Source organism: Poecilia reticulata, linkage group LG7 (genome assembly GCF_000633615.1).
Source record: "Poecilia reticulata strain Guanapo linkage group LG7, Guppy_female_1.0+MT, whole genome shotgun sequence".
NCBI classification, from domain to species: Eukaryota; Metazoa; Chordata; class Actinopteri; order Cyprinodontiformes; family Poeciliidae; genus Poecilia; species Poecilia reticulata.
The window spans coordinates 16,893,970-16,920,403 of NC_024337.1; the positions used below are offsets into that span (position 1 = coordinate 16,893,970).

Below are 26,434 nucleotides of genomic sequence, written 5' to 3' on the forward strand. Positions count from 1 at the left end.
AGTAAAGGACACGTGAGAACCGTGAACTTAACAAAAAACTCTATCTGTAAAAAATACAAAATACAAAAATGACGATAAATCAGTCCTTTTTCTTTCTTTCCAAAAATGCACAGTCTACACGGTCAAAAACTGTTTTTGCTCTGTGTCTAGGTAATCCAACCGTGTCTAAGCAATCTGAAAATGTTTTTTTTTGTTTAAGGCAATATACAGCCCAACAGGAAGTAAGCCTTTCAAAATAAAACTAAATTTCACAATAAAAATGCCTAAACAAATATCAATCGTCCTAACTAAAATTTATAAAATACAAACAAACCATCTTACAAATAACTTCAATATTTCCTATTAATGGCTCTAACACTTATGTTCCTGTGTGATTTTTGACATTTTTGTGTGAATTTGTTGAGCTCCGCATTATTTTACCTAAACCGTGTGAGTGCTGTCAGTTGTGGTTTCACAGGGGCGTTAAGTCACACTTTAACATCTTAACACCTTCACACCTGAACGCCGCACTGATGCAGTAATTCAATGCTGCAAACCAAGCCCAGAGTCCATATACTGTACAGGAATGTACTTCATAGTAGGCTGACATGTTCTGTTGGTGTTATGTAATGTGTTAATTTTCTGGTGAACACAATTTTGTGTTTTAATTAGCTGTAAGCAATATTTATCAAAATAAAAACAAACAAAAGCTTAAAAAATTACTTGTGTCATAAATTTGGCCAATATTGGCCTTCCCTCCTATTGTGAGACTTTAGGCACCAGTCAAACAAAAACATTTAGTGTATGCTAAAAGTGTTTTAAAAGTGCTGCAACATAAAACAGAAAATTATAATAGCGGTTCAAGTGAACACTGGTTTATTAACTGATGCAGACTTCTTGTGTAAACGTTTGTAAAATAGTGTTTACTTGAACCACGATGACACTTCGGAGATTAGAGTTGTTTCAAGATAGCAGAAGTGTGGTTTTTATCTCAGCCGCGCTCTATCCGTTAGCTGGAAAACTAATCTGTTTCATCGATATGAGGATGCTCAAACAGCTATCTGCTGCTGGTAAGACATTTAAAGGTCACACACAACCTCTGAGCAGAAACCGGCCTGAGAAAATCCCTGAATTGTCCCTTTAACGGGGTGGTATAAAGGAAGTCCTGCCTCACTTATCTCAATCAGCCGATCTGAATATCAGCAGGGTCTGTTTAAGGTTGAGAAATATTAGCTATCTCACGCAGTTTGTAATGCAAATCTGCACAAGAGGATAGTCTGTGCACCTTTTACAATGTTCACATGGTTTAGGAGGATAAATATTTCAGTCTGCAGGTTGTAAAGCTTTATGATTTGGATCCAGAGTGTACATTAATAAACCMAGGCTCTCTGAGCAGAAACTGGGCCAGTAAACTGCTCTGCATTTGGACATCGGATGAGACCAGCCTGAGAGACGAGCAACAAGATGGCTGTTTTACAGAGAGGTTACAAGCAAACAGGCGTTATGGCAGCAGGTTATGACTGGGTTACAAAACAAGACCAAGGAAAACAAAACATTCCCGAGGAGAGCAGGTGGTTTTACTGAGCGGGTTTGCACTGCAGTCAGTTCAGTTCAGTTGGTTTACATGCAGAGATGGTAGCAAGTAGTTACGTTTACTTGTGTAACTTTTTTGAAAACAAAATTACTTTTAGAGTTAGTTTTACTACACTGTACCTTTTGTTTTTACTTGAGTAACATTTTTATAAATTATCGCTACTCTTAATTGAGTGAAATTTCTGACTATCCGACTGTGAGTAACTTCACTGACTGAAGAAAAAACAAAAATCTCACGAGATACAGACACATACATACAGTTTGTTTATTATGATGTTATTTTCGACCTGATACTTGGCTTTAGAAATACTTCACCCTTTTCTAACAGACAGTATTACCGACTGTAAGTATTAGTTTCATAGTTGTTTTTTTATGATTTGGAAAAGTATTTAAATCCCTGAATCTGTATTTGTAGAATATGTTTGTGGGGTTTTTTTYCAATTTAATCTTTAAAATAACAGAATTTGGATATAACTGCCCATGTTACTCAACAGGTTGTTGCTAGGTAACCGAAGTCGGTTGGAACTTCAAACAGCTTCTTACCCAGCAGGTTGTTGCTAGGTAACCATTTAGTGAGAGAGTTGGTCGACTCCACCAACCTCATTTAGCTGCAGTTGAAATCTTTTCTCTGCCTACATCCCCCAGAATGCTGTGCGATTCTAGATCAGAGTTCAGTGAAATTATTGAACATTCTATTGGAAGTATTTTGGATTGCAATATTTATTGTTATTGATTTATTGCAGAGTACTGACTGAGGGTGAGGTGAAAGATAAACTGAGCAAAGAGAAGGAAAGGGGAAAGGAAACTTGGACCTAGAACATTGAGTCACATTAAACAAACATGAAATAAACATTGTATTTATTTAAACTAATTATCCAGGAGACGGTGAAAAAGTTGAGCGACACACATGCCAAGCCGTCTCCTCTCAATCCCTGCCTACAGCGATCTCAATTCATCTGACGCACGTCTAGAGCAAAACGCCAGGTGTCTGACTTCAAAATGCACGAACATTAAACGTGAAACATTGGACGCGTTTTGACGCTCAAAATACGTTTGGTGTGTGCAAAGCTGGTGGAGACTTTAAGTGACTTGTTGGGGCTCAGTGGAAATTCACAGCTCACGTTTAAGATCTTTTATTTGTAAAGGATGTTAAATACTTAGATTTTCCTTCCTTGTCAATATGCACTATTCTGCATTGGTGCATCACACAAAAACCTCTAAAGACACGCTGAAGTTGGTTCAGACAGGTTAAGGCTTCCTGAACTGAACCTGGAAGATGACGTTGTTTCCCTCGATGATGTAGCGTCACAACCTGTTATGAATGGCAGAGGATGCATTTCTCAGGTATAGTGTCACCCTCAGGCTGCAGACTGCTGAGTCAGTCGCCAGTGACAAGGTCTTCTCGCCCCGCTTTCACCCTGACAGCTGAATTATTTATTAAAGCAGAGGAAAGCACAGGGGACCCTACTAATTTCTCAATGGGATTGTTGGCTGTCCTCGCAGTACGCCGCGCAACGAAAAGACAAACCCACAAGACCGGTTTGAAATAATCTGTGAGGATGTTACCCAGTATATTTATGAAATGGATCTCAGCCGCCATCCACGCAAATAAAAGTGCTCTCAGTGACTCATTGACTTGTGGCAGAGCAGATGGATCTTGTCTTTTTGAACAGATATAGGCGCTAGCTGGTTTCAAGGACACTGAATGGCGATGTGTGGGAGTCTGAATCAGACCCTTGCAGATTTATTGAGTGCACTCACGCCGTCGGATTCATCCCGCAGCCGCAGCTCGGGCTGTTTTAAAGGTTGGGGACTTTGCCAGTTGTCATCATCGGAGAGAGTGCGTCTGTGTTGGTGTCCTTTCATAAATGGCGGCAAGCCAGCGAGCCATGCAGAGGTTAACTTAGCATATGACATTCTCTCCAGCACAGAATCCCCACAAAGAAGTAAATCATGTTAAAGTGGGAGCTTACAGAGAGAGGAGACACCTGTTTCTGATGTTCATCTGCTTAAAGAGGAGCCGTTTATACATAAAGGAGCAATCTGTATCATTAAAGCTTTAAAACGCCACACAGCCAAACTAATAACAAGTCCTTTGATACCAATTATGCAGAAATACAAGCTCTAAATGTCAAAGTGGTTTAACACGCTACAAATTTAAACAACTCACAGCAAAGCAGCTGTGCAACACATGCCTGCTTTGGGTTATCAATGAATTATTTAGCAGTTTCTTATCTATTATGTACATCAAATATAACAGATTCAATACGTAACGCCCCTGCAGCGGGTTATGTATCGCACATCAATCAGCAAGGTTCAATAATCACAAGGTCAGTGGTATCAAAAATCACGTTCCTAGGGGCTTTTTGCAGACAGATATTTCTTACTGTAATGCAAAGCCTGGTTACATTATGACCCATAAAAGTCAGCCGGTTACAGGAAAAGTTTCCGCCCTTCACATAAAGACCTGAAATATAAAATATGTCTGGAAGTAAAGTATACTTTGAACATGACTTTTTGTTTCACTTCGGTGATGTTATTAAACTTTAATGTGCTTGGCTTGTTCTTTATTTGTTTGCAAGTTTATTTTGGTAAAAATTTATTGTACGTCCCAGCAAATTCTCTTAAATGTGTCAAATATAACAGCGACATTTTACGATGAGCATAAAAATTAAAAGGTTGTGATTTATAGTATCATTTCATGTATTGCTTCAACAACAAATGGATAGATAAAAGATAAAAGGAAAGAACAAGAATGATTTTAAATCCTCAGTTCCAACAGTTAGTGATGTAGTCTCATTAGTTTAACTTAATAATGAGCAAAAATCTCCAGAAATTATCATTAAGCAATCTAAGATATATGCGTTTGACTCCTGGGGAAGTAGCGTAGTTGTTTCTTTGAACAACCTGAGTCATTATGGAAAAAACAGTAAATGGTGAATCATTTTTTAATACACTTTTCAGGTCTTGTTGACCAGTTAAAACACTTTCTAGTGCATCATAATGCATGCACTTCTTAAAAAAGCTCTACATACAACCACAGTCACAAACAGACATTTCAGAACCAGACTGGGATGAATTACGGAGCTCACTTGAGAATCCACTGACGTTAAAGCATGACGCTGGCAGGAAATTAAACTTTATGGTTCTTTTCCAGTTAAACCATCAGGTTTATTAAAGGTTTTAACATTCACACTGAAATTTACAGAAGAAAACAAAGTGTTGCATATGTTAGTGTTGTGTTTTCTCCACCTACATCAATACAGACTTTACTTACATCACTTCATAGACGAGCAGATTTTTTATTTAAGTTTTATTTAACCTTTATTTTACAGATTTAAAAATCTGTAAAATAAAGATTTTAAAAAATGAGACTGAGATTCAAATTGAAAAATACTTCACTGAAACCAAATGGAGATTAAATAAGATAAAACCTTGTTGAAGGAGGTCTTGGCCAAAAGACAGCAACAAATACAACACAGAAAAATAAACGGTTAAAAGAAAATGTCAAGCTGTTTATTTCCATGTATTTTTCCATACAGCTGACACTTTGTGTTTGTTTACATGTGTTTTTCCTGAATATTAATGAGTCGTATGTCACTTAGGTTAGACGGCACAGATCTGAGTGCTTTAATTTTCTGACTAATTCTACATCCAACATATTTCTCAGTTTGTTGCTTCCTTTTGCTTTGAATACAACAATAAATGTGTCAACTGGGGCTGCAACCAATAATTATTATAGTTATTTATTATTCTGACGATTAAGGAGATTAAATCAAAATTGGTGCATTTACGTTTTTTATATTAGAAATATATTCAAAGATTTAAAATAAACAAATAATCTAATTCCTTTCTCAAGTAAGAAAGTAAACATTTTATTACCTAAAATGTAATAACATAGCAGCATCTGCAGCTAAAATATACTTCTAACATCAACATGTGAAAAGCTCAACACTTTCTTCTTAACATCAATCACCATAAAGTGTAGGGTTAATCTGTTCATTACTTTTCAAATAAGTAAATAATAATTGCATAAAAAATGTGTTTAATAGATTTTTTTCCCCACAGAATTTGAACTAGATGAAGGTAAAACTACGCTACGAGAGGATTTTTAGTTAGAATATATTAATAAAGTTGTTTTTTTTATTTTAAATAAAAAAAATTGTCCGGTTTTAAATGTGTTATTCTTTCAGCAATTGGCTTTTTTGAATCTGTATATTCCAGTAACAATCAATTACTAAATTAGTTGATGATTATTTCAATAATCGATTCATCTGGATTAATCCAATTAAACGTTTCAGCCCTAGACTGAACAGATCTCAGTGTTTTCCAGCTCGTCATGCTGCTTTTCTCATTTTTCTAGCAAATTCCTCATCATCTGTTGCCTCTTTTTGCTTTAAATATGGTCTTCGTGACCAAAAGGTGTCAACAGAAATAAAATCGACATGTAATCTGCAGTCCTCCACTCAGGGCACACCCAGATGGATGCCGACTTGAAGCCACACACATTCACCTGCAGCCGCGCTTCGTCACAGCAACAGATGGACGGCCTTGAGGCAGAGCCAGGGAGACTTGCATTAGGGCAGAGCTGCCGGTTGATTTCTAAGATCAGGTGCGCGTCTACACAAAGGCACCTTCTGCTCTTTTCAAGTATGGTGGTTTGCTAGCCTCAGGACAAATGGGGACGCAAAACAACAGTGGCATCTGTGGCAGGTAATGATCCCCTCACCAAAAATCTGGATAATGACATACCTCGACCATTTGTTGCAGTTAAAATCACTGTTGCTCACTCGACGCTCCACGTGTGTCCTGCAGCAACATGTGCCGGAGCTGCGTGAGCGAGCGGCCCGGCCGAGCTGCAGCCATACATCAGCAGTCAGCCGGTGTTGGAGACGGGCCAGCGAGAGCAGAGCCAGATGAAATGGCTTCTGCTTTTATCTTTCGCACCCATAAATTTTGGGCTGCACACGTTGCATGAGGTCAAAGGCTGATCCGAGCACACCGCAGCCAATAAATAACGTTGCCCTTTTTGCWGGAGCTTTTGGTTGATTCTCAATGCTAAGGCTCTTGAGACGTTGCATTTCACTGACGTTTGCTTTTAAAATGTAACGGTCAAAAATAATCATGTTCACGAGGCTTCCAGCGTAGCATCTGTTTTCATTGTCACCTTAACATTTGAATTACTCATGGTGAGTCCAAACACTTTCTTTGTGTTCTGCGGTGTCTCCCATCCAAACGGTGACATTGGGTAGTTCAGCGAAAGTATGTTGTTTCTATAAATCAGGCTTTCCCAATGCATGCTGGTAGGCCTGGGCGACATGGATTAGAAATAAAATGTTAGATTTTTTCATATCAGATCCCATTTCAAACAATTTTTTTCCTCGCCTTCTTTTCTTAAAGAAGAAATTAAGAATGACAGAATATATTTTTAAAAAGTGGCTTTTATTTCAATTATCCCTTCTGTGAGTTGTACGACTATGAGAATTTTTGTGTAATTACAAGAATAAAATCATATCAGCAGAAAAAAGGTGGAATTTTACTAAAAGAAAACATGTTAAAATTATAAGAGAGTTATCATGATCTGACATAACAAGTTCAGTTTGTGGTTCTTTCTTCTAAAACAGAAACAAACACTTAAAGTTGTTTGCATGATTGATCAAAGTTCTGCCGCTGATAATTATCTGATTYTGTTGTTAAAAAACAAAGTATTTCTTTCAAGTATTATTTGTWAGACTTATTTCAGAGTACAACTTCAAAAGATGCTCAACATTCCTCGGTTTTCATGTTGGAGTTCTCATAACATTTATTTTAACATAGACTGGCCTTAATTCTTCATCATAGAGTTTATCTGAATTCAAAGCACAAATAAATACAAACTTCAAAACGAGTTTGTCAAACAAGATGGCAACCCAGAGTGTGATGACATCACTCTCCAGGAAACACAAAGAGTGCATTGGTGGAAAAACATTCAGATTTTCCAAAAATTAAATCTTCAAAAACCAAATGTTTGATTTATCCCAAGTCTTCCTTCCTCTTTTATGTTTAATACATTTTACATAACTAGAATATAGCATGTTTCTGTGCCTCGCATAATTATTCAAACAAAAACGTTTCGTGTATTTTCCTGGGATTTTATGTGATAAACCAACACAAAGTAGTAGTTAGTTATTAAAAGGGAGRAAAATTCAGGGCTTGAAGGTAGAATAGGGTAAAGTACTCCTGTATATTATAGTGAAAATATACAGTATTTTTTTATCTCCAAAAGGCAGAAAAGCCTCAGCAGATGGAAAATAACAGAAAAACAAAGATTGTTTAAGAGCCATAAGTCTTTAACATAAGCTTTAGGTGTGAGTCTGCATTTCATGCAACGTTGGGTAAAACAAGCTTGTCATTTATTTCAGTAAAGCTACTGTGGGTAGATTATCCAGAMATTTCTCTGAAGTAACAGTAGTAATCCTTTATAATAATATTGCTCAAGTAAAAATGAAAATTGAGGTGTAGAAAAACTACTAAACGTTTTTCTTTCCCCAAAAAAACCATGCAGCTCGCTACTACAGCTGCATGGAACACTAAATGTTTATTTGTCAAGCAAAATACTAAAATGTTTCCACTTTAAAATGATGTACTACTTTTTGTTGGCTTATCCTATCAAGTACTAATGAAATACATTTACGTTTGTAGTTGTACTTATGAAACTTGTTGGGTTGTTAACCAAATAAAAACAAAACAGTTCTCGTTCTCAGTTCTGTTTTTGCATGAAAAGCAATGTTTAATTGTGAGTTTCCCCACAGTCAATATAGCAAAATTACACTAATGTAATAAACTCTGTGCTGCGGTTATACGCCTATTATAGTTAAAGTAATTTAATCATAGTAGACTGCTGTTCTCTGATTGGTTCAGCCATTGTGTCAAATCATTTTAAATTAAAACTTTAGCTCAAACATAATCTTTTTACCTTGACTTTGGTTGTTTTCTTGGATATAAAGAGTTTGTTTTTAAACGGATTAGATAAAGAGCAGGATTCCAGCAGAGCTATTGCAAAACAAAACAACTTAAAAAGATTCCAATAACCTTCATAATGGAGATTATAGCTACAGACGACTASATGTTTTTGCAAAAACTCATCAGTTTACATAAAAGGAGTCAATAAAAACTAATTAACTATTGGCTCCTTTAAAGTGGCGTCCCATTTATAGGGAATGTTTCAACAACTTCAATTAGTTGTTTCAATTAAAGGCCGAGGGGTTGCCCAGTCTGGGGCTAAAGGTAACCCTTGGAAAGCTGCAGATGGCCAGACGTACGAATGAATAATGAATGAAATTCAGTTTAGTCAGATATTGGTTGATTTATTGTTGACTCCCATTTGATTGATGCGTAAAGCCGCATGAATTGGATCTCTGATGCTAACTCAGTTTTCAGGAAGTGAGATTTTCACTCTATTTTTGTCAAGCAAATCATGAAACCTGTTTCTGCTGGAGTGTTTGTAGCAGCGGTGTCGGTCTGGAACTGGAAGATGGTTCGATAGTAATCACATTGCTGCTAACGGAGAACACATGGGGCAGACATCGCTGCACACACACACACACACACACAGTGAGCGACCTGTTCGGTAAAGGCTCGGCTGACGCGCTGAAACACAATCTCCACCTGTCTGTGAGTGATCCAATGTCATGTTTCCCCACCGCTGGGGCCCGGACCATCTCCCCTCTATCTCTGGATTCAAACATCGACCATTAGCGTCTCCCCTTGATCTGCTCTCCTCTACTTTTGCTTTAGTAAACGCGATAATAGCAGCACTGTGTTCGTGTGGGTTCTGTGTTAACACTGCGGCTGTCAAAGGCCATCATGCCCCTTCAAAGGATGATGGCTCTCTAAAGTGGGCTCTCTCAGTGGCAGCCATTTTCCACTTGACTGGCCCCACACACCAAGGGGGACTGGTAGCCCCTAGCAGCTGGRCGGCTCTGGCCGCTGGGTGGGGGGAAGGAGATGAATGGCTTGATAAAAGGGGAGGGAGCTAATGGCGAGATAAGACGGCCATCTACACACATCACAGTGTTTGTTTTTATATGTTTGGTTCAAAGATATTCGCCACAAAAACACTCTGATGCTCTCCAGGCGTGGCGGCTCGTTTATCCAACAACAAATCGCTTTTACTGTTTATCAAATTATTAAAATGCAGATTCAGAGAAACACAGGAGTCGACAGGGAGTCTGGGTTTTAATCCACGTCAGGTTTCAGTCGTCATCAGATTCCCTTCCATCCATCTGTTCATCCATCTATCCGTTCATTCGTCTGTTCATCCGTCCATCGGTTTGTCCATCCATCCATCCATCCATCCATCCATCCATCGGTTTGTCCATCCATCCATCCATCCATCCATTCATCCATCCATCCATCCATCCATCCATCCATCGGTTTGTCCATCCATCCATCCATCCATCCATCCATCCATCCATCCATCCATCCATCCATCGGTTTGTCCGTCCATCCATCCATCCATTTATCCGTCCATTCGTCTGTTCTTCCATCCGTCCATCCATCCATCTCTGAACCATCCATCCACCAATGAATCCATCTGTACATCCATCCGTTTGTCCACTCAATCACCTGTCCTTTTGTTTGTCCGTCCGTCCATCCATCCATCCATCCATCCATCCATCCATCCATCCATCCATCCATCCATCCATCCATCCATCCATCCATCCATCCATCCATCCAGTCTAGACAGATGATCAGAAATATCTCCCATAAATGTATTTATTTGCCAGCCGAGTGATGGGAGTCTGTCTGTGGAACATTGTGGGATTTTGACATGAAAGACAGGTTGCAGCCCTGAACAAAGCATCGATCGGAGCGCCAGCTGAAATTTTATCTCTTGTAGAATTCTTGCAAATCTTTTGAGCCCCTCGATCATCAGCAGAGAGCCAGAGTCTCCCCAGCAGCTGGAAACCAAAGCCCACTGAGCTGCGAATATGTTTGCTTGGCCATCTGGGCTTTGTGTCAACACCCAGGGTCCACTGAGGTCTCTGTCGAGACGGAGGGAGCAGGAAGTGTTTTCATAAATCACTTCCTGACACCAAATCAAGGTGATGTGGTTGGCAGCCTGCTGCATGTGAATTGTGCTTGCTCTGACAAAACACAGAGAGCTCTGCTGGGACTTAAGAAGCTCTGTTGCTATTTATGGCTGAAAAATAAGGATGATATTTTTCCTGAACTTTGATAATTGAAATGTATTCACAGAATGTGTTAACTCTGTAAACCGCTTATTTAAAGGGGACCTATTTCTCAAAATTCACATTTTGCAAATTTTTGGATTTCCATTTGGGTTTCTAGTGCGTTTAAAAACAGCTCAMTTGCTTAAACAGAAAACAGCCATCCATTTTTTGTCAGCAAGTTAACATTTTGGTGTCTAGAAAATGATCCGTTTCAAAAACCTCCTGATTGTTAAGTCGCATTGAGCCGTTACCTAGCAACCCCAGCTGAGCTCCACCCGTCTCCTAGCAACCCAAGCGGAACTGAATCAGTATTGGTCAACTGGTTTTACTGCTATGTACGCTTTACAATGGCTGCTGGCAAAGACAAGTGTTTTGTTGTTGACTTACCATTCACAAACCACTTCCTTCATTCTTGTTGCTTGTGCAGGAGGCTCTACTTCTGCTTTTCAATCATGTACATTGTAGGCCACGACTTGTAATGATTAAGTCGTACCCACAAGATATGACGTTACTTATTTATATTTTTCTTCCATGTAATCAGACATGCTCCGTGGAATTGCAGCCATTTTCACATGAGAGTGTAAACGTTAAGTTTGGGGCGTGGCCAGCAGCATTTTATTTGGATTTAAAGTGACAAGACGCCTTAAAACAGCTCATTCTGAAAGGAGCTCAAAATAAGCAGAACTGAGCAGAGTAAAATCTCAATATCTAAGAATGAGAAAAATATGTGGTGAACATAAACCAATCCTAACCCGTTCAAGGAAGCATAATAAGTCACCTCTAAAATGTTCATGCAGCAACCTTGGTTTTGCTCCCCTCCCTGATGGACTAGCTCTGTGCTACCCAGTGTTGAGGTAATAATTAGCTCACTGCAGCGGGGTAACAAGTTTGCACCCCCGTCCTGCTGCGCAGCTCWGTAATTGGTCCCCTCATGTGGCACAGTCGGGCCCCAGAACAAAGGGTTCCCAGAGGGGGAATCTACGCTGACCCATGCTGAACCCACCACAACAATGACAGGCAGGAAGCATTTACATATGCTGACAGACTTGTCTCTTCCTAGGGTGGAGTGCTAGGCACTTCATTAAAGCAACATCAATACCTGCTGATAGAAAACGAGGCGAGGGCCCGTGCGCATCACTGTCTGCTCCSAGACGCCGTAGTGAAATGACATGGGGCTGTCACATCTAATTTCAAATAAATGGACGACGTTTATTAAAGCGAGTGTGTGTGGAAATTGATGGGAGAGAGGCGTTGAGATGCTGTCTGAGCCGAGCCTGTCTGCATGCATCAGCAATTGGTTTACCCACAAGCTGTTCACCTGCCCATCAGCAGCTAGAATCTGCTGGCCCTGCGGCACAACCAAACACATTTCCTTACTTCCTTAGCGCTTCAGATGGGATCCACAAGACATCCATTACAAGGAAACATGGAACTGTGACATTATTGGTGATATTTCTTCCTCACTTTTCCTGCTTTCTTTATCATCACATTGTACCCATTATTCTCCTTGAGCTTTAGCATTTTGGTTTCTGAGGGTGCTGTCACAGCAGCTGGTTCGTTTGGGGATGTCTGAATGTGTAATCAAACCCTAATGCAAAGTTAATTAAAAAAAACAAACTCCGCTGTGCTTAAAAACTCTGTTTCTTTTCAGTTCATATTTGCGCATGTGAACACTTTCTGCAGACCAAAAGCAGAAAGTGGACTATAGAGCAAGGCATTCTGGGTAAATATGACTTAAACAAACTCGTTAGATCTTTTTTGACTAAAGATCTAACACTGCTCCATTTTTGTTTACGTTTTGTGAAGAAGGAATTTGCGCTCTTGTCTTCTTYTGTRTTTTCATAACGTATAGTCCGKTGGACTCGRTTCGATTGAGGACCAAAATTGCAACATTTGTTACATTCAAGAGCCATTTCTCCTCCTATAACTAGACTATACCTATAGAAATATATATACATTTTTAATTTAAGATGACAAAACCCAGTTTGTAAAAATATTSTATCCTGAAATTCTCAAGTGACTTACTAAAGAATGCTTTGTTWTTGCATTTTAGGAAATAAAATATTTATTTTCATATTTWWWAAAAATKTAATATATTTTTTATATTATATATTTAAGATGCAAGTGGTTAAACAAAAAGTTTTCATTCAATATCTTATGCGATTAATCATCAGAATAACCAGTTAATAAAATACTCGTTAGTTGCAGCACTACTGTCAGTCTTTTGCAGTTTCAGTATTGCAGACATTGAAATTGCTGCACTGATTATGATTGGAAACACTGTGCAGCTCTGCCTGAGAGTTACAGCAAATATTCGCCCTCTCTTTGCAGCTGTGCTTCAAAGCAGAACCCTGCAGTCGTGCAAAGTCACGCACCGGTGACACATCTGTCGATTCAGCAGCCATGCTGCAGGAGTGCAGGTGGGTTCCTCCATCCATTGCATCACGCGGCTGCACATTTGTTCCCTTACACAGTTGAAGGAAAGGTAAATCCTGCTTCCATTCGACATGCTGCTCATTTAGCTGAGAGGCTCTGTGGCTGGCGGGAGGGAAGAACGGCGAGAGGAGGGCTGAGGGGGGGGGGGCTGTGTTTGTGTCGAGGGCTGGGGGGACTCTTTGGGAGGTGCCGACCTGAGCAGATGGACTTCTCAGTGGCGTAGTAAGTGGAGTTTTCACATGGCAGAGGAGACTGCAGGATCTCACAGGACCGGGACGCAGCGTCCAGGTGGCCGYGGCCCCTCCTGACCAGCTGGAGCAGCGATGGGACCATCTGACACTCCAAGGGAAATGATACACTTTTCTTTTGCTGCTTTGTTATTTCCCCACACACAAAAGCCCAGAGCCAATCAAGGAGTTTAGCTAATCAAGCGTAAAGAAAATCCTTTTGATTGCATGCAAGCATCCAAGGTCATGTTCACCGAAGAGGAGCAGGTCTGACTAACACTGAACCTGATCTTTCTGTGCTCTCATTTTTATACCCAAATTAGAAATATGGCTGAGTTGAATTAGGACAAACTAATATTGTTGTCATCTCTAGATTTCGTAGTACTGTGTAGCTATAACAATAAGAATAATTCTCCGATGCAGAAAAAAGCTAAATGTGTCAGTTCAGGTTAATTATCAGCAACATGGCAGATTAACGGTGCTGTTCAACTCATCAGTAGAATATTCCTGTGTTTACAAGAAACTCAAATGTCAGTTTCTTTTCTAATGTCGTGCAGCCCTGCCTTGTTGCCGTGGTTACATGTTGAAACAACTGTTGGRAAGTAAAGAAGTTAAAGCAACAATCGTTCCAGCTGCACATCATTACAAACCAGAGGGGATAATTGTCCAGACRAGCACCAATTCAACCCAAAAAATTATGAACAGAAATCTACAGAGAGAGAAAAATCAGGACTAACACGACGGAGCGGCTCTGACCTGCTGCCACCATCAGCGACGCAATTCTAGAAAAGTAAATAAACTAAAGTTTGTGGTTGCATTGCGACAAAATGTGACATAAACACAGTAGCTGATTGTTTCTCCTTTGCGCTCACACACACTATTTTTTTTAAGGGGATCTGTTATGCAAAATTCACGCACATTTTCATTTGTCCATTTTCTTCTACAAGCTGCCCAAGTTCTTAAAGAAACACCCAGGAATGATGTTTGATGTCTGGAAAATGAGCAGTTTCCAAAAACATCCCGATTGTTAAGTAACATTTGATAGGCAATGGGCCATTAACTGGCAACCCCAGCTGAGTCCTAGCCTGTTACCTAGCAACCCAAATGGAGTTCCAGCATGTTTGGTCAGCTGGTTTTGCCACTCTAAGCGCTGCTGGAAAAGACAAGTGTTTTGTTGTTGATTTATCATCCAGAAACCACTTGCTGCATTCTCGCTGGCCGTGCAGGAGGCTCTACGTCTGCTTTTCAACAGTTGTACATTTGCGCATCTGTTTGCAGCCATTTTCACGTGTGAGTGTAAACGTTGAGTTGGGKGGCCTGACAAGAGACCCTAAAATAGCTCATTCTGAAATCGTATTATCAAAGAATGATTTTGTGCAATAAAAAGTAATGAGCATGTTTTGTGTTGCCCATGTAGACATACCGGTTTGCCTTTAAGATTTTGTACAACCCCATTCTGCAAACTTGCATCTGCAGCCGTGTGCAGTGATTTCTGCTCGGTTTGTACACGCTGCAATGTGGATTCAGCAAATCCAAGTGAGAAAGTACCATCTGTGCTTCTCCTCCACTGATCCCGAGCCCCGCAGGCTGCGTAGGGCTAATTGTGGCCTTCCTTATCTTTTTGTTTTTACTCCGTGTCGGGGTCAAAAAAGCTCCCAAGTGACCGGCGGCAGGAGCAACAGCCATCGGCCCCCGCTGAGCGTCAGTAATTAGACTCCTCCCCCCGGCCCACAGGCCTYGGCCAGGGAACCTCTCGCTCTCCGTCTGAAGGGTCAGGACGGAGGACAGCTGCTCAGGGGAAACCACCCTCTGGTYCTCATGGTTCTCCTCGAAACGCTGGCGGCACCGTCTTTCAGATATTTCAGGGAACKGGTCATCCGATTCCTGATTATTGGGTATTTTACTCTTCTGGGAYRGTTTGTTATCTTGTTTAGTCCAACTTGCAATATGCAAAATCATTTATGAAATATATAATAGTGGATTTATCACAGTAGTTGAATTTCTTAAAAATATACCTGCAACAGATTTCTGCAACATGTTGCAGAAATCTGTTGGAGCCTATTTGTTGTTGTTCTTCTTCATAGATTAGATCAGGGATGTTCAAAGTGTGGTGCTGGGGCCACTGATGGCCCTCRACTGCAATTCAAGAATGGAACAAATTTCTCCCTCCACACAAAAGCGGTTGATAGAGAGGGTGATTATTTTGTTTTTTATTATTATAGACAAAAAAGTTGCGTACAACATAAAATATTCATCTTTTAAAAAGCAGGCTTTTTCCATTTTCTTTAATTTCATCATAAATCTAAATTTCACCATATTTATTCRGTGACTTTTTCTCTAAAGCAGACTTTTAATTTATTTAATTAGTTCATTAAATTTGACCAAATACAGAAGGTGTTTTCAGAGAAAGAGGCCACAGTCATTTTCTTGTGATGAGAATAAATCAATTTCTGTACATTTTGTTCCAATTTAGAAACAAATCATCTGCAGACTGGATGTCCGTTTTCATGAGGCAAACATGCAGAAGTGATTTTCAAGWTTTGCTTTCCTACATGAAAAATTGAGCAACTTATTTTTATGAAAATATTACAAATTAAAGAAGAAAAACTGACTGAAAGCTAGTTTTTGACCCATTAGTACTTTTGACTTAATGATTTTGTGACTAAACTTTTATCACCCTGGAACAGATTAAAACAACCACAGCTAACTAAATCTAGAGATGCATCGAAAATAATTTGGTGCCAGTTTTCAGTCCCATATAACATTGTAACTTTTCGGCTTGATTATTTAATATTAGAGGCAGAAGTCTGTGAAAGAGAGGCGTTGCTGTAAATCATGTTTTATTTTATAGCAACCACAAAATTACTAGAGATGTTTTAGATTATAAAGTCATATATTTTATTTCAGTGCAGTTAGCATCACTGTACAGTGGGCACGTGTTTATTTGCAGATTTTTCAGAGCATTTCTAAAATATTTGAAAAAAAATGTTTACAATAATATTCATTTTCACTTTAGAGTCAATAAAATATCTTTGAATTTGAATGTAATTAAATATTTAGTGTTTATAATTAACTGGGTTTCTGCACAGTCTAAACAAAACCTTTAAAAGAATTTCATTTAATAATGTCAATATAATAATGCCTTAGAAATCTTAAATAAGGTGAGATGATCTATAATTGTTCCTAAATTATATGTAAATATATCAGAAATGTCTGTTTATTCACCCATTGTTCTCATTTAGCTTTTTTACACTGTATTAAGGTCCTGAATTTATTCTTCAGTAAAATCATTCCCAGAGCTGAAAAACATTTTAAATGAACAAAGCTGCATTTTATATGAGCTATTAAATAAAATTAAACATATTTTTGATCTTTATTGCAGTTCATAACTTTTAATCAAGATCAAAAGGCCATAAAAGGTCCTAAATTGAACATATTCAACTTTGAAGAAACTTTTATAATCTGGCTACAACACACTGAATGAAGGTGGCGATTGAGATTAAAGCAAAATTAGGAGGAAAAAATCAGGATTTCACCTGAAATGATGATTTAGATGTAAAGAAGAATAGTTTACGTTATTAAGGTGCAAAGTGCTTTAAAATGTTGAGCTTACAGGTGGAGTCGAAGCGTTTCACTGATGAGTGTATTTGTGTTTTAAAAGTGTGTTTATGACATCTGCTGGTCAGAAAGTACAATGCAGGATTCGTCCGTTAAAATTCACTTTAAAGGTTATAGATTTTCTCTGCATAATAGTAAACATTTATACAAGCAGAGTGAAAATTATCAGCATCAGTCATGATTTTAGTTCTTTGACAGTTTTAGATTATCACCTACAGAAGGCTGTGTTTTTAAAAGTAATAACATTAATAATAATCAAATAATCTGAAATTATTGCACAAGTAGTAATGGAGCTTTTAAAGACAGAGTAATAGAGCCAAGTTTAGGAACAATAAAATAAAATTATGAGAATAAAGTAGATGGAATACAAGAATAAAGTGACATTATCAGAATAAAGTCATAAATTTGGCACATAAAAGTTGTCTTGTCACTGTGGTGTGAAATTATACTTCGATAATTGGTTTTACAAAAAGGAATATACTTAATCTGTTAAAACATCAGAACGAGATTATTATAATAACGTGATGCTGATATATTTAATACAACCTTATTTTTGATAACTGTCGCGTTTTTGAGGCTTACTGTGCGATTCCCCACTTGAAAGGGAGTTTCTACTATGAAATTTGACCTGGATTTCACTCAAAGAGCCTTTGATTTAGTTGATCCATCTTTATTTTTGAATGATGGTCCACATAGGACACAGCACTCAGGTGAAAAACCTCAAAAGAAACAGAAACACATCTATTACRTTATGAAATTAACAAGACAAATACATTGTGAATAATCAGATTTCACCCCTTTAAACCAGTTATTCTAAAATATAATAAATAGCAAATAGTCTATAATAAAATTTAGCAGCAATAAATAAACATTATCAACATTTTGTTCAATATTTTCACAAACATTCTGACCAACATTTTTTTCCTTTTTAGTCTTTTTATTTCTACTTTAACCAATAAACACCGAGTGTACTTTTTTTTTTTCTTACTATCTTGACTTTAATAAGATTCAAACTATTTAATACAAGAATCAGAGTTCATTTGCTGCTCCAATGAAATTCAACGATGAGCAACAGCATTGTGAGGCTTACCGGCTGGCTCTCTTTCACAGTTTGTAGAAACGTTTACACAGTTCTGTTACCAGCACTGTTTGCTTCTCATGCTCTCAAACAGGAATGACAGGTCAGTCTCACCAAAAGTACCTGGACTCTGATTGACAGGAGATTGAGTCCACCTGGTTCTCCTCACCAACAAGCAGAGAGGAGCTGCAAAAAGGGGAGTGGGTCCCCCGCAGTTCACCAGAACAGCAACTTTACGATTTTATTCTCAAACTATTATGACATAACATTACAACTTTATCTACGTATTATTATGACTTTATTTGTGTGATTCTGTGACTTTATTCTCATATTACTGCTACAACGTTATTCTGCTAATATTATGACTTCATTCGCTTATTATTTTTTACTTTATTCTCACACAACTTCATTCTAACATTCTTGTAATTTCATGCCATTTTTTGTAAATGTATTTTTTTTATTCTGTAACTATTTGAATTAGTGTGCATAAAACTGACATGACACTGTGATAAACATGAAATAACACCTGTTATGAACATGAAGGAGTCTTCCTGAATATTTATGACTGTTGTCATGAAGTGTAATTAGGTAAATAATGACACTTTCAATACAAAGTTCAGACGTTTAATGCCCTTTTAATGCAAGTTCCAATGAAACTTTCCATTAAAAGTGTCATTATTTACCGAATGAATGAAGACTGCCTCATGTTCATAACAGGTGTTATGTTTATGACACTGTCATGTCAGTCTTTTGCAAACCCCTTCAAATAAGGTGTTACTTTTTATTTTTATTAGTTAGTGGCCCTAACACTGTCGTACATTTTGGTATTTCGCTGCTATAAAGTAATTATATACAAACGTCCTGAGGTGCAGATCTGTTTCTGTACTTGAGAGTCTTGAGACGTTCAGGCCGACTGTCATAACGGACACTCTGTGTTGCAGAAGTCTCCCGACTTGAAGAGCCGGTAAACGTTAACCAGCGGGAACATGGTGACGGAGCCGACCAGCGAGCCCATCTGTGCTGCAGCTCCACACCACACGAGGGCGCTGTGGCTGCGGTCTCTCAGGATGACTCCCACCATCACCTTAACGTAAGACAGCGTCCCAGTGAACAAGAGCCAAGAGAGCACCTGGTGGGGACAAAACACCTGCTTATCTCGGCGGTTAAAAGGGAACATAGTGATACAGTTACAGCTCGTTTCGTCATCAGCTGTAATGAAGGAGCTGAACTTTATCAGCTTTCTGATAAAAACACTGATAAATAATGACTCAGTGATTTCACTCACAATGATGGCCTCTCCCAGAGCAGAACCACGCAGCAAAGGACAGGGACTCAGAGCCGCCATGGCCATGTTGTAGCCCCCGAAGACTGTACCCAGCAAGGTCAGGAATCTAAGAAACATCAGAGATCTGAAGACAAACAAAGTCAGTCAGCTGCAGTGTCCTGATACAAATGAAAGACTAAAGCAGGTTACCGTTTCAAAATTCACTTTGATTTTATAGAAACAATTGTCAACTAGTAATTGATTAATCGTTAACTAAAATAGAGTATCTTCAGTCAGAGGCTTCTTCAGATTTACTGTAATACAGACTGCTACCAGAGATCTTTCCTGTCTTTCAACCGGTTCAAATTCAGCAAAAATGTTTTACCTTTGGCCATCTAATTATTAATTAAAAAAAGAGTTATCAGGTTATTCCTGATGTTAATCCAAGCAGAAATGACTCAGCTTTTCACATTTTGATGTTAAAAGTATTTTTTCTCTGAAGATACATCCTTTGCTTCAAATGATCAAGCACTAAAGCAATGCTATATTATGTTATGTAAATGTTTATTATTTGTAAAAGGAATTTGATTGCTTGTTTGCATCTTTTAATGTATTTCTAATATTGGATGGAAAGGTCTTAAATGCTTAAATGAAAAATTTTAAAATATGCAAATATTCTCATCTGATTAATTGATAAATTGTGAGAATAATTGATAGATTACTTGACAACAAAAATAATTGTTACCTGTAGCCCTAATCTGAAGTTACGATGCCTTCAGTATATTGTTAGCACAGTTTGTAGCATTGTTGCTTTACAGAAAGAAAGACCTGGGTTTGAATCCCTGCATGGAGTCTTTCTGCATGAAGTTTGTGTTAAAGTAATCATTTTAAGTATTATTATTATTAAGTAACAGACAGACTAACATTTTGGAGACGCCTTGCCAAAGACCTGGATTGATTCTGGGGGGGAAGATAAATGTTTTGGGAGCTAAAAATTAGGTTGATGGCAAAGTGTAGCTGATCACTAAAGACAAATAGTCAGTATACCAGAAGAGGCATGCTGAAAGCGTATGATAATGTTTTGAATGAAAATAATTTTAAATCTGCCAGGTGTTTGAATATTTTTAGTTAATACACTAAAATACATTTTTGTTGCTATAATCAAACCTGGTGACAAATGTATCTTTTTTCTGGTGACCTTTCAAACTAAATGACTTGTGACAAAGAGAGAATTTTGTAGAGTTTTTTATAAACCTGAGAAAGAAACCAAATAATCTCCCCAGATAGCGATGTGATGAGATGTAGAGACAGCTGTCTGAAGCAAACCCACTCCACAGAGACGCAACCCCACAACCCACAGAGCCTGGGGAATTTATGACTAAAGTCCTGATGATGCTCTGCGCTGTCAACACAGTCATGGGAAAAAAATTAAACACACTCCGTGATTCACTGGCTTGTGGCGCCACCATTAGCTGGAGTAAGTGGAAAATTCGGCCCTCCTTGTTTCAGGTAAAATCTGCAGACATTTTTTTATGCAAAATTCTGTTAAAACGTGACTAAACCAGAAAAATAAACTTTTTTTGCAGATAAAGTGTAGAAATTGGACCTTAACGGTGTGTTTCTGTGCAAATTACTTTTGAGTAGACTTGCTTAATTCTTGCTTAGTGCTGCCCTACTTGGGTTGAACCATAGGCGTCACACCCAAGGGGGAATGTGGATGTTTTAACACCGTGACTTTTTATGCAGTTTTGCTCAAAAACTGCATTTCTGTATCGCTGTCTTCATGCCACCAAGCTGATCATGAAGTGAAACTGATGTGAGCACATATATTCATGCAAACAAACAATAATTTGTGGTGTTTTGCATTTATATCTCACAGTCGGTAGCTAAATTTACGTCTGACATTCCTGCTCCTCATCTATGGAACACCAAGAAGGCCAAAAATACGTGTCTTTCAAAGCACGTTGACACACAAAACCAACTGCGCTCACCATTTCATCCAATCAGAGTATTCCTTACATGAAAATAGACCAATCACAACCAACAAATCACCACTCTTCTCACCCCCTAAACTTGGCCACGCCCCTCAGTGTATATTGGCTCCACCCACTTGGGTGGAATTTTTCAAATTTTTCTGGGAGTGGGATTATAGGATGGTGTATTAGAGCCATGGAAGATTGAAAGAGAAATGGCTAAATTTCCGTAAAAATAAATCAGAAAATTCGAACGTATGCAAGAAAGAAAATTAGAAATTTTGAGATTAACCTCAGAAAATTTCTAGAAAACGTTCAACATTTTATTTATTTTAGAATATTTCTGAGGTTTTTCACAACCTTATTTCTGAGATTTTTTTTTTTTTTTTTTTGCAGAAATGTTTTTTTTTTCCTATCTACAGTGGCCCTAAAACACCGTTGTAGTGTTTTGCTTTTACAGCAACACCACAGCATTTCCATCTGGTTGACGGAAATGCACGCCATTATTAATTTTTCTTTTGCTTTTCTTTTACTTCTTTGCTAATGTTCTTTGGGACATTGACACAGGATGGGGGGTTGAAGTCGACCCACCAAAATGACTCCTCTGGTCTGACTGGAGGTAATCATAGATCTGTGACTACCACGAGCTCTAAGGCTAAATCTGGATTTCAGAACTACTGTGACATAATGACACGGCACAGTCTATTTGTGCCTGATTAGATTATCTGATCAGATGACTCTGATGTAGATCATACCACGAGGAAATTGGTCCAACTTCAGTAGGATTTGAGGTACTAAATGTGTTCAAGCAGCCTGCAGGACAGGCATGATACTTGGATCATCCAGATACAGTGGAAATCCCCTCAAAACGATTCGTCAGCGTATTGCTCAAGTGAATGCTGAAAGTTATGAGCTACTTCTCTTTGGTGGCTCTGAAAGCACGCAGCCTGTGACCCTACCAGATCCACTTGGATATGGATTAACAAAAGCCAAAATTATCACCTCAATTTGTGTATCATGGCCAAACTTTTCTACGTTGGTCTAATTTGTCCAAATGTCAGTGAACCAGTTCCACCAGTTGCAAGTTGGCAAATTCCTTTATGGAGAAACTTCTTTTGGCAACTTTTCCAAATAATAAGCCAAAATGTGCTTTCTGGTTTTTTTTTTTCATTTTCTTCTGAACATCCTAGAATTTGCTGGGATGCAATGTCTTAAATGTTTTTTAAATTTTTCAAAATTTTTCTCTCCACAGCCTGTTTGAGTTCAGATCGCTTCAGTTTTTTCAGTGCTGGCTTTTTGCTTGTTAATCAACTGAAGTTGATTTATAGCACCTGCCTTCTGTTTTCCTTATGAAATCCAATATAAGCAGCAAGGGTCCTCTTGTTATTCCCCATTACTAATTACTTCACCTGCAGAGCAAGGGTGTTTAAAGTGAGGTGTGGGGCCATTTGCGGCCCCTTGACTTATTTTGTCTGGCCTCCCAAACACAATTCTATACATTATGACCAAACTATGACTTTTAAATCAAAATCTACTCAGAAATGTTAGATGCAAAACAAAGTGATAAACAAAGCTTTTCCTATTTTCATGGCAAATAGAACCACATCTACTCATTGATTTTTACTCCAAATTACTGCTTTTCATTGCTATATTAAAACTAGGATAAATATAGCAAGTGTTTTCAAATGATCCTGTTTTTACTTTTCAGTTTTCTGCAGTCAAACCTGATTACTTTATGTGTTGGCCGGCTCGTACGTGACAAAAATGTTTGTACACACTTACTGTAGCGTCAGGTCATGTTTCATGAGTTTCATGACTTAAATTCTGTGAAGAGTATTTTTTTACCTGTTCTGGAAGAACATTGCAATAGTGCATGCTACTGGGTTGGCCACTGAGGCCAAAGCTGCAGATAGATGATAGGCAAGATTCCCATACGACATGCAGGAGTACGTCTGGACCGATGGCAGCAGTCCATTAGTCAGAGCGTTGACCCAAACCACAAGGAGGTACATGAAGACCAGCTGGGAAATGGAGTCTTGTGGTTCAGCCAGCAGAGGTTTGCTCTTCTCTTCTCCTCCCTGCTCACTTTTCTTGCCATCAGTTTCTGCTCCTGGGTTGTCCAGCCCAGAGCTGACTGTGCCCACCGTGTCCGGCACAAGGTTTTCCGTAGACAGCTCGTATGTCCGAGGCAGCCTGTTCAGCCCAACGAACGCAGCCAGGCTAATGCACATCATGGCCGCCAGGAAGGAGAAGAACACCTGTGTGGAGAAGTTTGGAGGAAGATACTGTGTTTGCAACAACCACACTTCCTCGCCTGAGTGGTTTCCTGACGTGTGAGAGCTGTTGACGCACTTGGCCATGCCGACGCCTTGCGCCAAAGCAAAGACCCCGGGGATGAAACCACTCAGCCCTTCCCCAATGAAGTAGGTGGTGATGTATTTAGCTGGAAGCTGCATCATAAAAGGCAGGAAGGTCACTGAAGATGTGCAGTCCACCAGAGAGAGGAAGAAGGTGATGATGAAGAAGGCGGTGCTTCGCGACGCCCCTGCCACAACCGTCGTTTTGTCCCAGAAGAAGACGAGCAGGATGCAGGAGGCGATGCCGATGGCAAGGACGGAGCAAATGACGGCGCGCTCGTTGAGACGACCGGGGCGCAGTTTGTGCATGAGGGTGACTAGCAGGGGGCCCAGATTGGCCAGCTGGATGATGACCGTGAGGTACGAGGGGAGCTCCCAGCCTTCAGGCAGAGCGTTGACGATGAGGGGAAGCTCCACCCACAGGCCGTTCACCGCCACCCAGGAGCCCAGGCCAAAGGCGCAGGCTAGGAGGTGCACCTGCAGCGCCATGCTTCAGCCGGATCCGTCTAGAGATTGGTCATACCTAACGCAGAGACATCAAGACAATGGAGCTGAAAGCTTCATTTGGTTATTGGAGTCCAGGCTTTACTTTAACACTGAACTGACAGGAAGAGGATCAGTGGATTCTGACTTTAATCTCAAAATTCAATTTTTTTTCACAGTTCTGTCATTTTCCCTCATAATTCTGCCCTTAGTCGGAATTAAGCATTTAATTTCAGAATTCTTAATTGATCTCAGAGTTCTGACTTTTTCTCCTCCAAATTATGTCTTTAATCTCAGAATTCTGATTCTAATCTCCAAATTCTGAATTTAATCTCAGAATTCTGACTTTTTTCTCCAAATTACGTCTTTAATTTGGACATCTACCCTTTATTAATGCTCTCCAAGCTAATTTCAGTCTGCACTGGCAGCTTATTTTAATTAGCTATACAATTAGTCAAAAGTCAAAAGCATAGAATAGATGCCTCAATGCACTTATTTTGACGTTTTGGAAGAAATTGTGTCATCCACAGGTTAATTTACTGATTTAAGTAGAGTACATTCTGCACATCTCTCTAGGTAGGGTCCGTTCACACTGCAGCCAGAAGTGACTCAATTCCGATTTTTTATTTTTTATTTTTTTTGCCAGGACCGTTCACACTGCCAGTAAATGCGACCTGTATGCCTTCTGCAGTGTGAACGGGCAAACGACCTGAAAGTATCCCGCATGCGCACTAGAGGGCGCAATAGCGTCAGCGTTCTCAGTGTTCTGCCAACCGCCATAAAAAGAAGAAGAAGTGCTCCGTGTTTGCGGAAGTAAACATGGAGGCTAACGGTAGAGTTTAGCTTATATATTTGAAGTTGTTGTCCGGCCGGAGCAGCAAATTAACAACTGAATCCTCATATAGTCCGTCATGGTTGTTGGTTTTCTTCCCACTTGCTCGTATCAGGACGCAGAATAGTGAGATTTGTTGAGAATCAGTGACGTTCAGTTCGGATGAATGCGACCTGAACGTTGGGTCGCATTTGAATCGATTGGATACGCATCGGATACGGGTCGCATTATAAAAAGAATCCGACCTGTGCTGTTCAGACTGCCACGAAAAGATCGGATACAGGTCGCATTACGTAAAAAAAAAAAAAAAAAAGTTTCCCATCCCTTTTCTCTACAATGTTCAAAACTACAACAAAAACTTCAGAGCAAAACTTTATTAAATTAAAACAGACTAATTAAACATAAATTACAAAAGAAAAGAATTAATAAACAGCACAGATAATAAAAAAAAAACCTAAGCGCTAAGCAACATTTTTTTTATTTCCTTCATAATGTATCGGAAACGTAATCAACCTTATTTCTTCAAAATTTACTCATTTTCTTTCATAATATTTTTTTTCATCTCATTTGCAACACAAAGACATTAAAAGTTAATTATTATGCAAAAAAAAACTAATTTATTTGCTTTTTATGGTTACTTTTAGGTATATTTCCTGTCAGTTCAGGGAATCAATCTCTCAAGCGATTGCTGGGTGTTTAAATGTACTTACAAGTTCCTGCAGTTCCTCAAAGAGGTCGGCCACGTCTCTGCACTAACACGCTGCTGCTGAGTGGGTCAGAGTCCGCTGCAGCTCCTGTAATCAACGTGGGCCGGGCCTAAACCTGAACTTTTTTCACTGCTGATAAGGAAGTGAAACCTCTCTGGGTCAAAATCAGAAACATTTTGGGCCAGTATGTCCTTAAAGGGGCAGTGTGCCAAAACGTACCAATAAAGCCCACCAAGAGGCTATCAGAATATTAATTAGGAAGCCAAGTTTGGTTTCAGTAGGTACTTTTTAAAATTAAATCATGCTGAACATCTATTCCTTCAGGGTTTTGTGATTGTTTTTAATCAAAATCACTGATTTTGAGGAGATAATGTTGAAAAATTTGCTAAACATTTTGCAATATTTTCACTTAAATGTGACTTTTTTTTTTTTTTTTTACATTTTATTTACTGAAATGTTTACATTCAGTAACAAGGTAATTTTATTATTACCTTTAGATAGCAGATTTTCAGTAACAAGGCATTTCAAAGTGTTTTACTTGAATTAGAAGAAAGACAAACAAAACAAAAAGCAAAAGAAAAACAAAACAAAAGTACAATTAGAACCTAATAGGAATTTCTCTAAGAAATAAGAATAAGTAATCCACGATTTATAAACAAATAAAAGAAGCAA

General features: G+C 38.8%; 1 protein-coding gene and 1 long non-coding RNA gene across 2 annotated transcripts; one reads left to right on the forward strand and one right to left on the reverse strand.

Moving 5' to 3' along the window:
- Window positions 1-12,471: 12,471 nt before the first annotated feature.
- LOC103467759 (uncharacterized) lies at window positions 12,472-19,169 on the forward strand. Its single transcript, XR_534109.1, has 3 exons — window positions 12,472-12,510; window positions 13,119-13,207; window positions 19,088-19,169. It is a non-coding gene; the product is annotated as an uncharacterized LOC103467759 (long non-coding RNA).
- slc52a3-1 (solute carrier family 52 member 3-1) lies at window positions 18,866-26,035 on the reverse strand. Its single transcript, XM_008414427.2, has 4 exons — window positions 25,766-26,035; window positions 23,229-24,263; window positions 19,432-19,555; window positions 18,866-19,275 (listed from the first exon to the last, which is right to left on the reverse strand). Exons 2-4 carry the CDS (start codon window positions 24,227-24,229, stop codon window positions 19,063-19,065), a joined length of 1,338 nt encoding a protein of 445 aa, XP_008412649.1. The 5' UTR covers window positions 24,230-24,263; window positions 25,766-26,035; the 3' UTR covers window positions 18,866-19,062.
- Window positions 26,036-26,434: the final 399 nt, after the last annotated feature.

Excerpts from the sequence above, each read along its gene's own strand:
- slc52a3-1 (XM_008414427.2), bottom strand. The coding sequence starts at position 24,229 with ATGGCGCTGCAGGTGCACCTCCTAGCCTGCGCCTTTGGCCTGGGCTCC. Across the intron at positions 19,556-23,228 it reads GCAATGTTCTTCCAGAACAG|ATCTCTGATGTTTCTTAGAT; the intron begins GTAAAAAAATAC and ends GTTTGTCTTCAG. Across the intron at positions 19,276-19,431 it reads CTCTGGGAGAGGCCATCATT|GTGCTCTCTTGGCTCTTGTT; the intron begins GTGAGTGAAATC and ends TGTCCCCACCAG.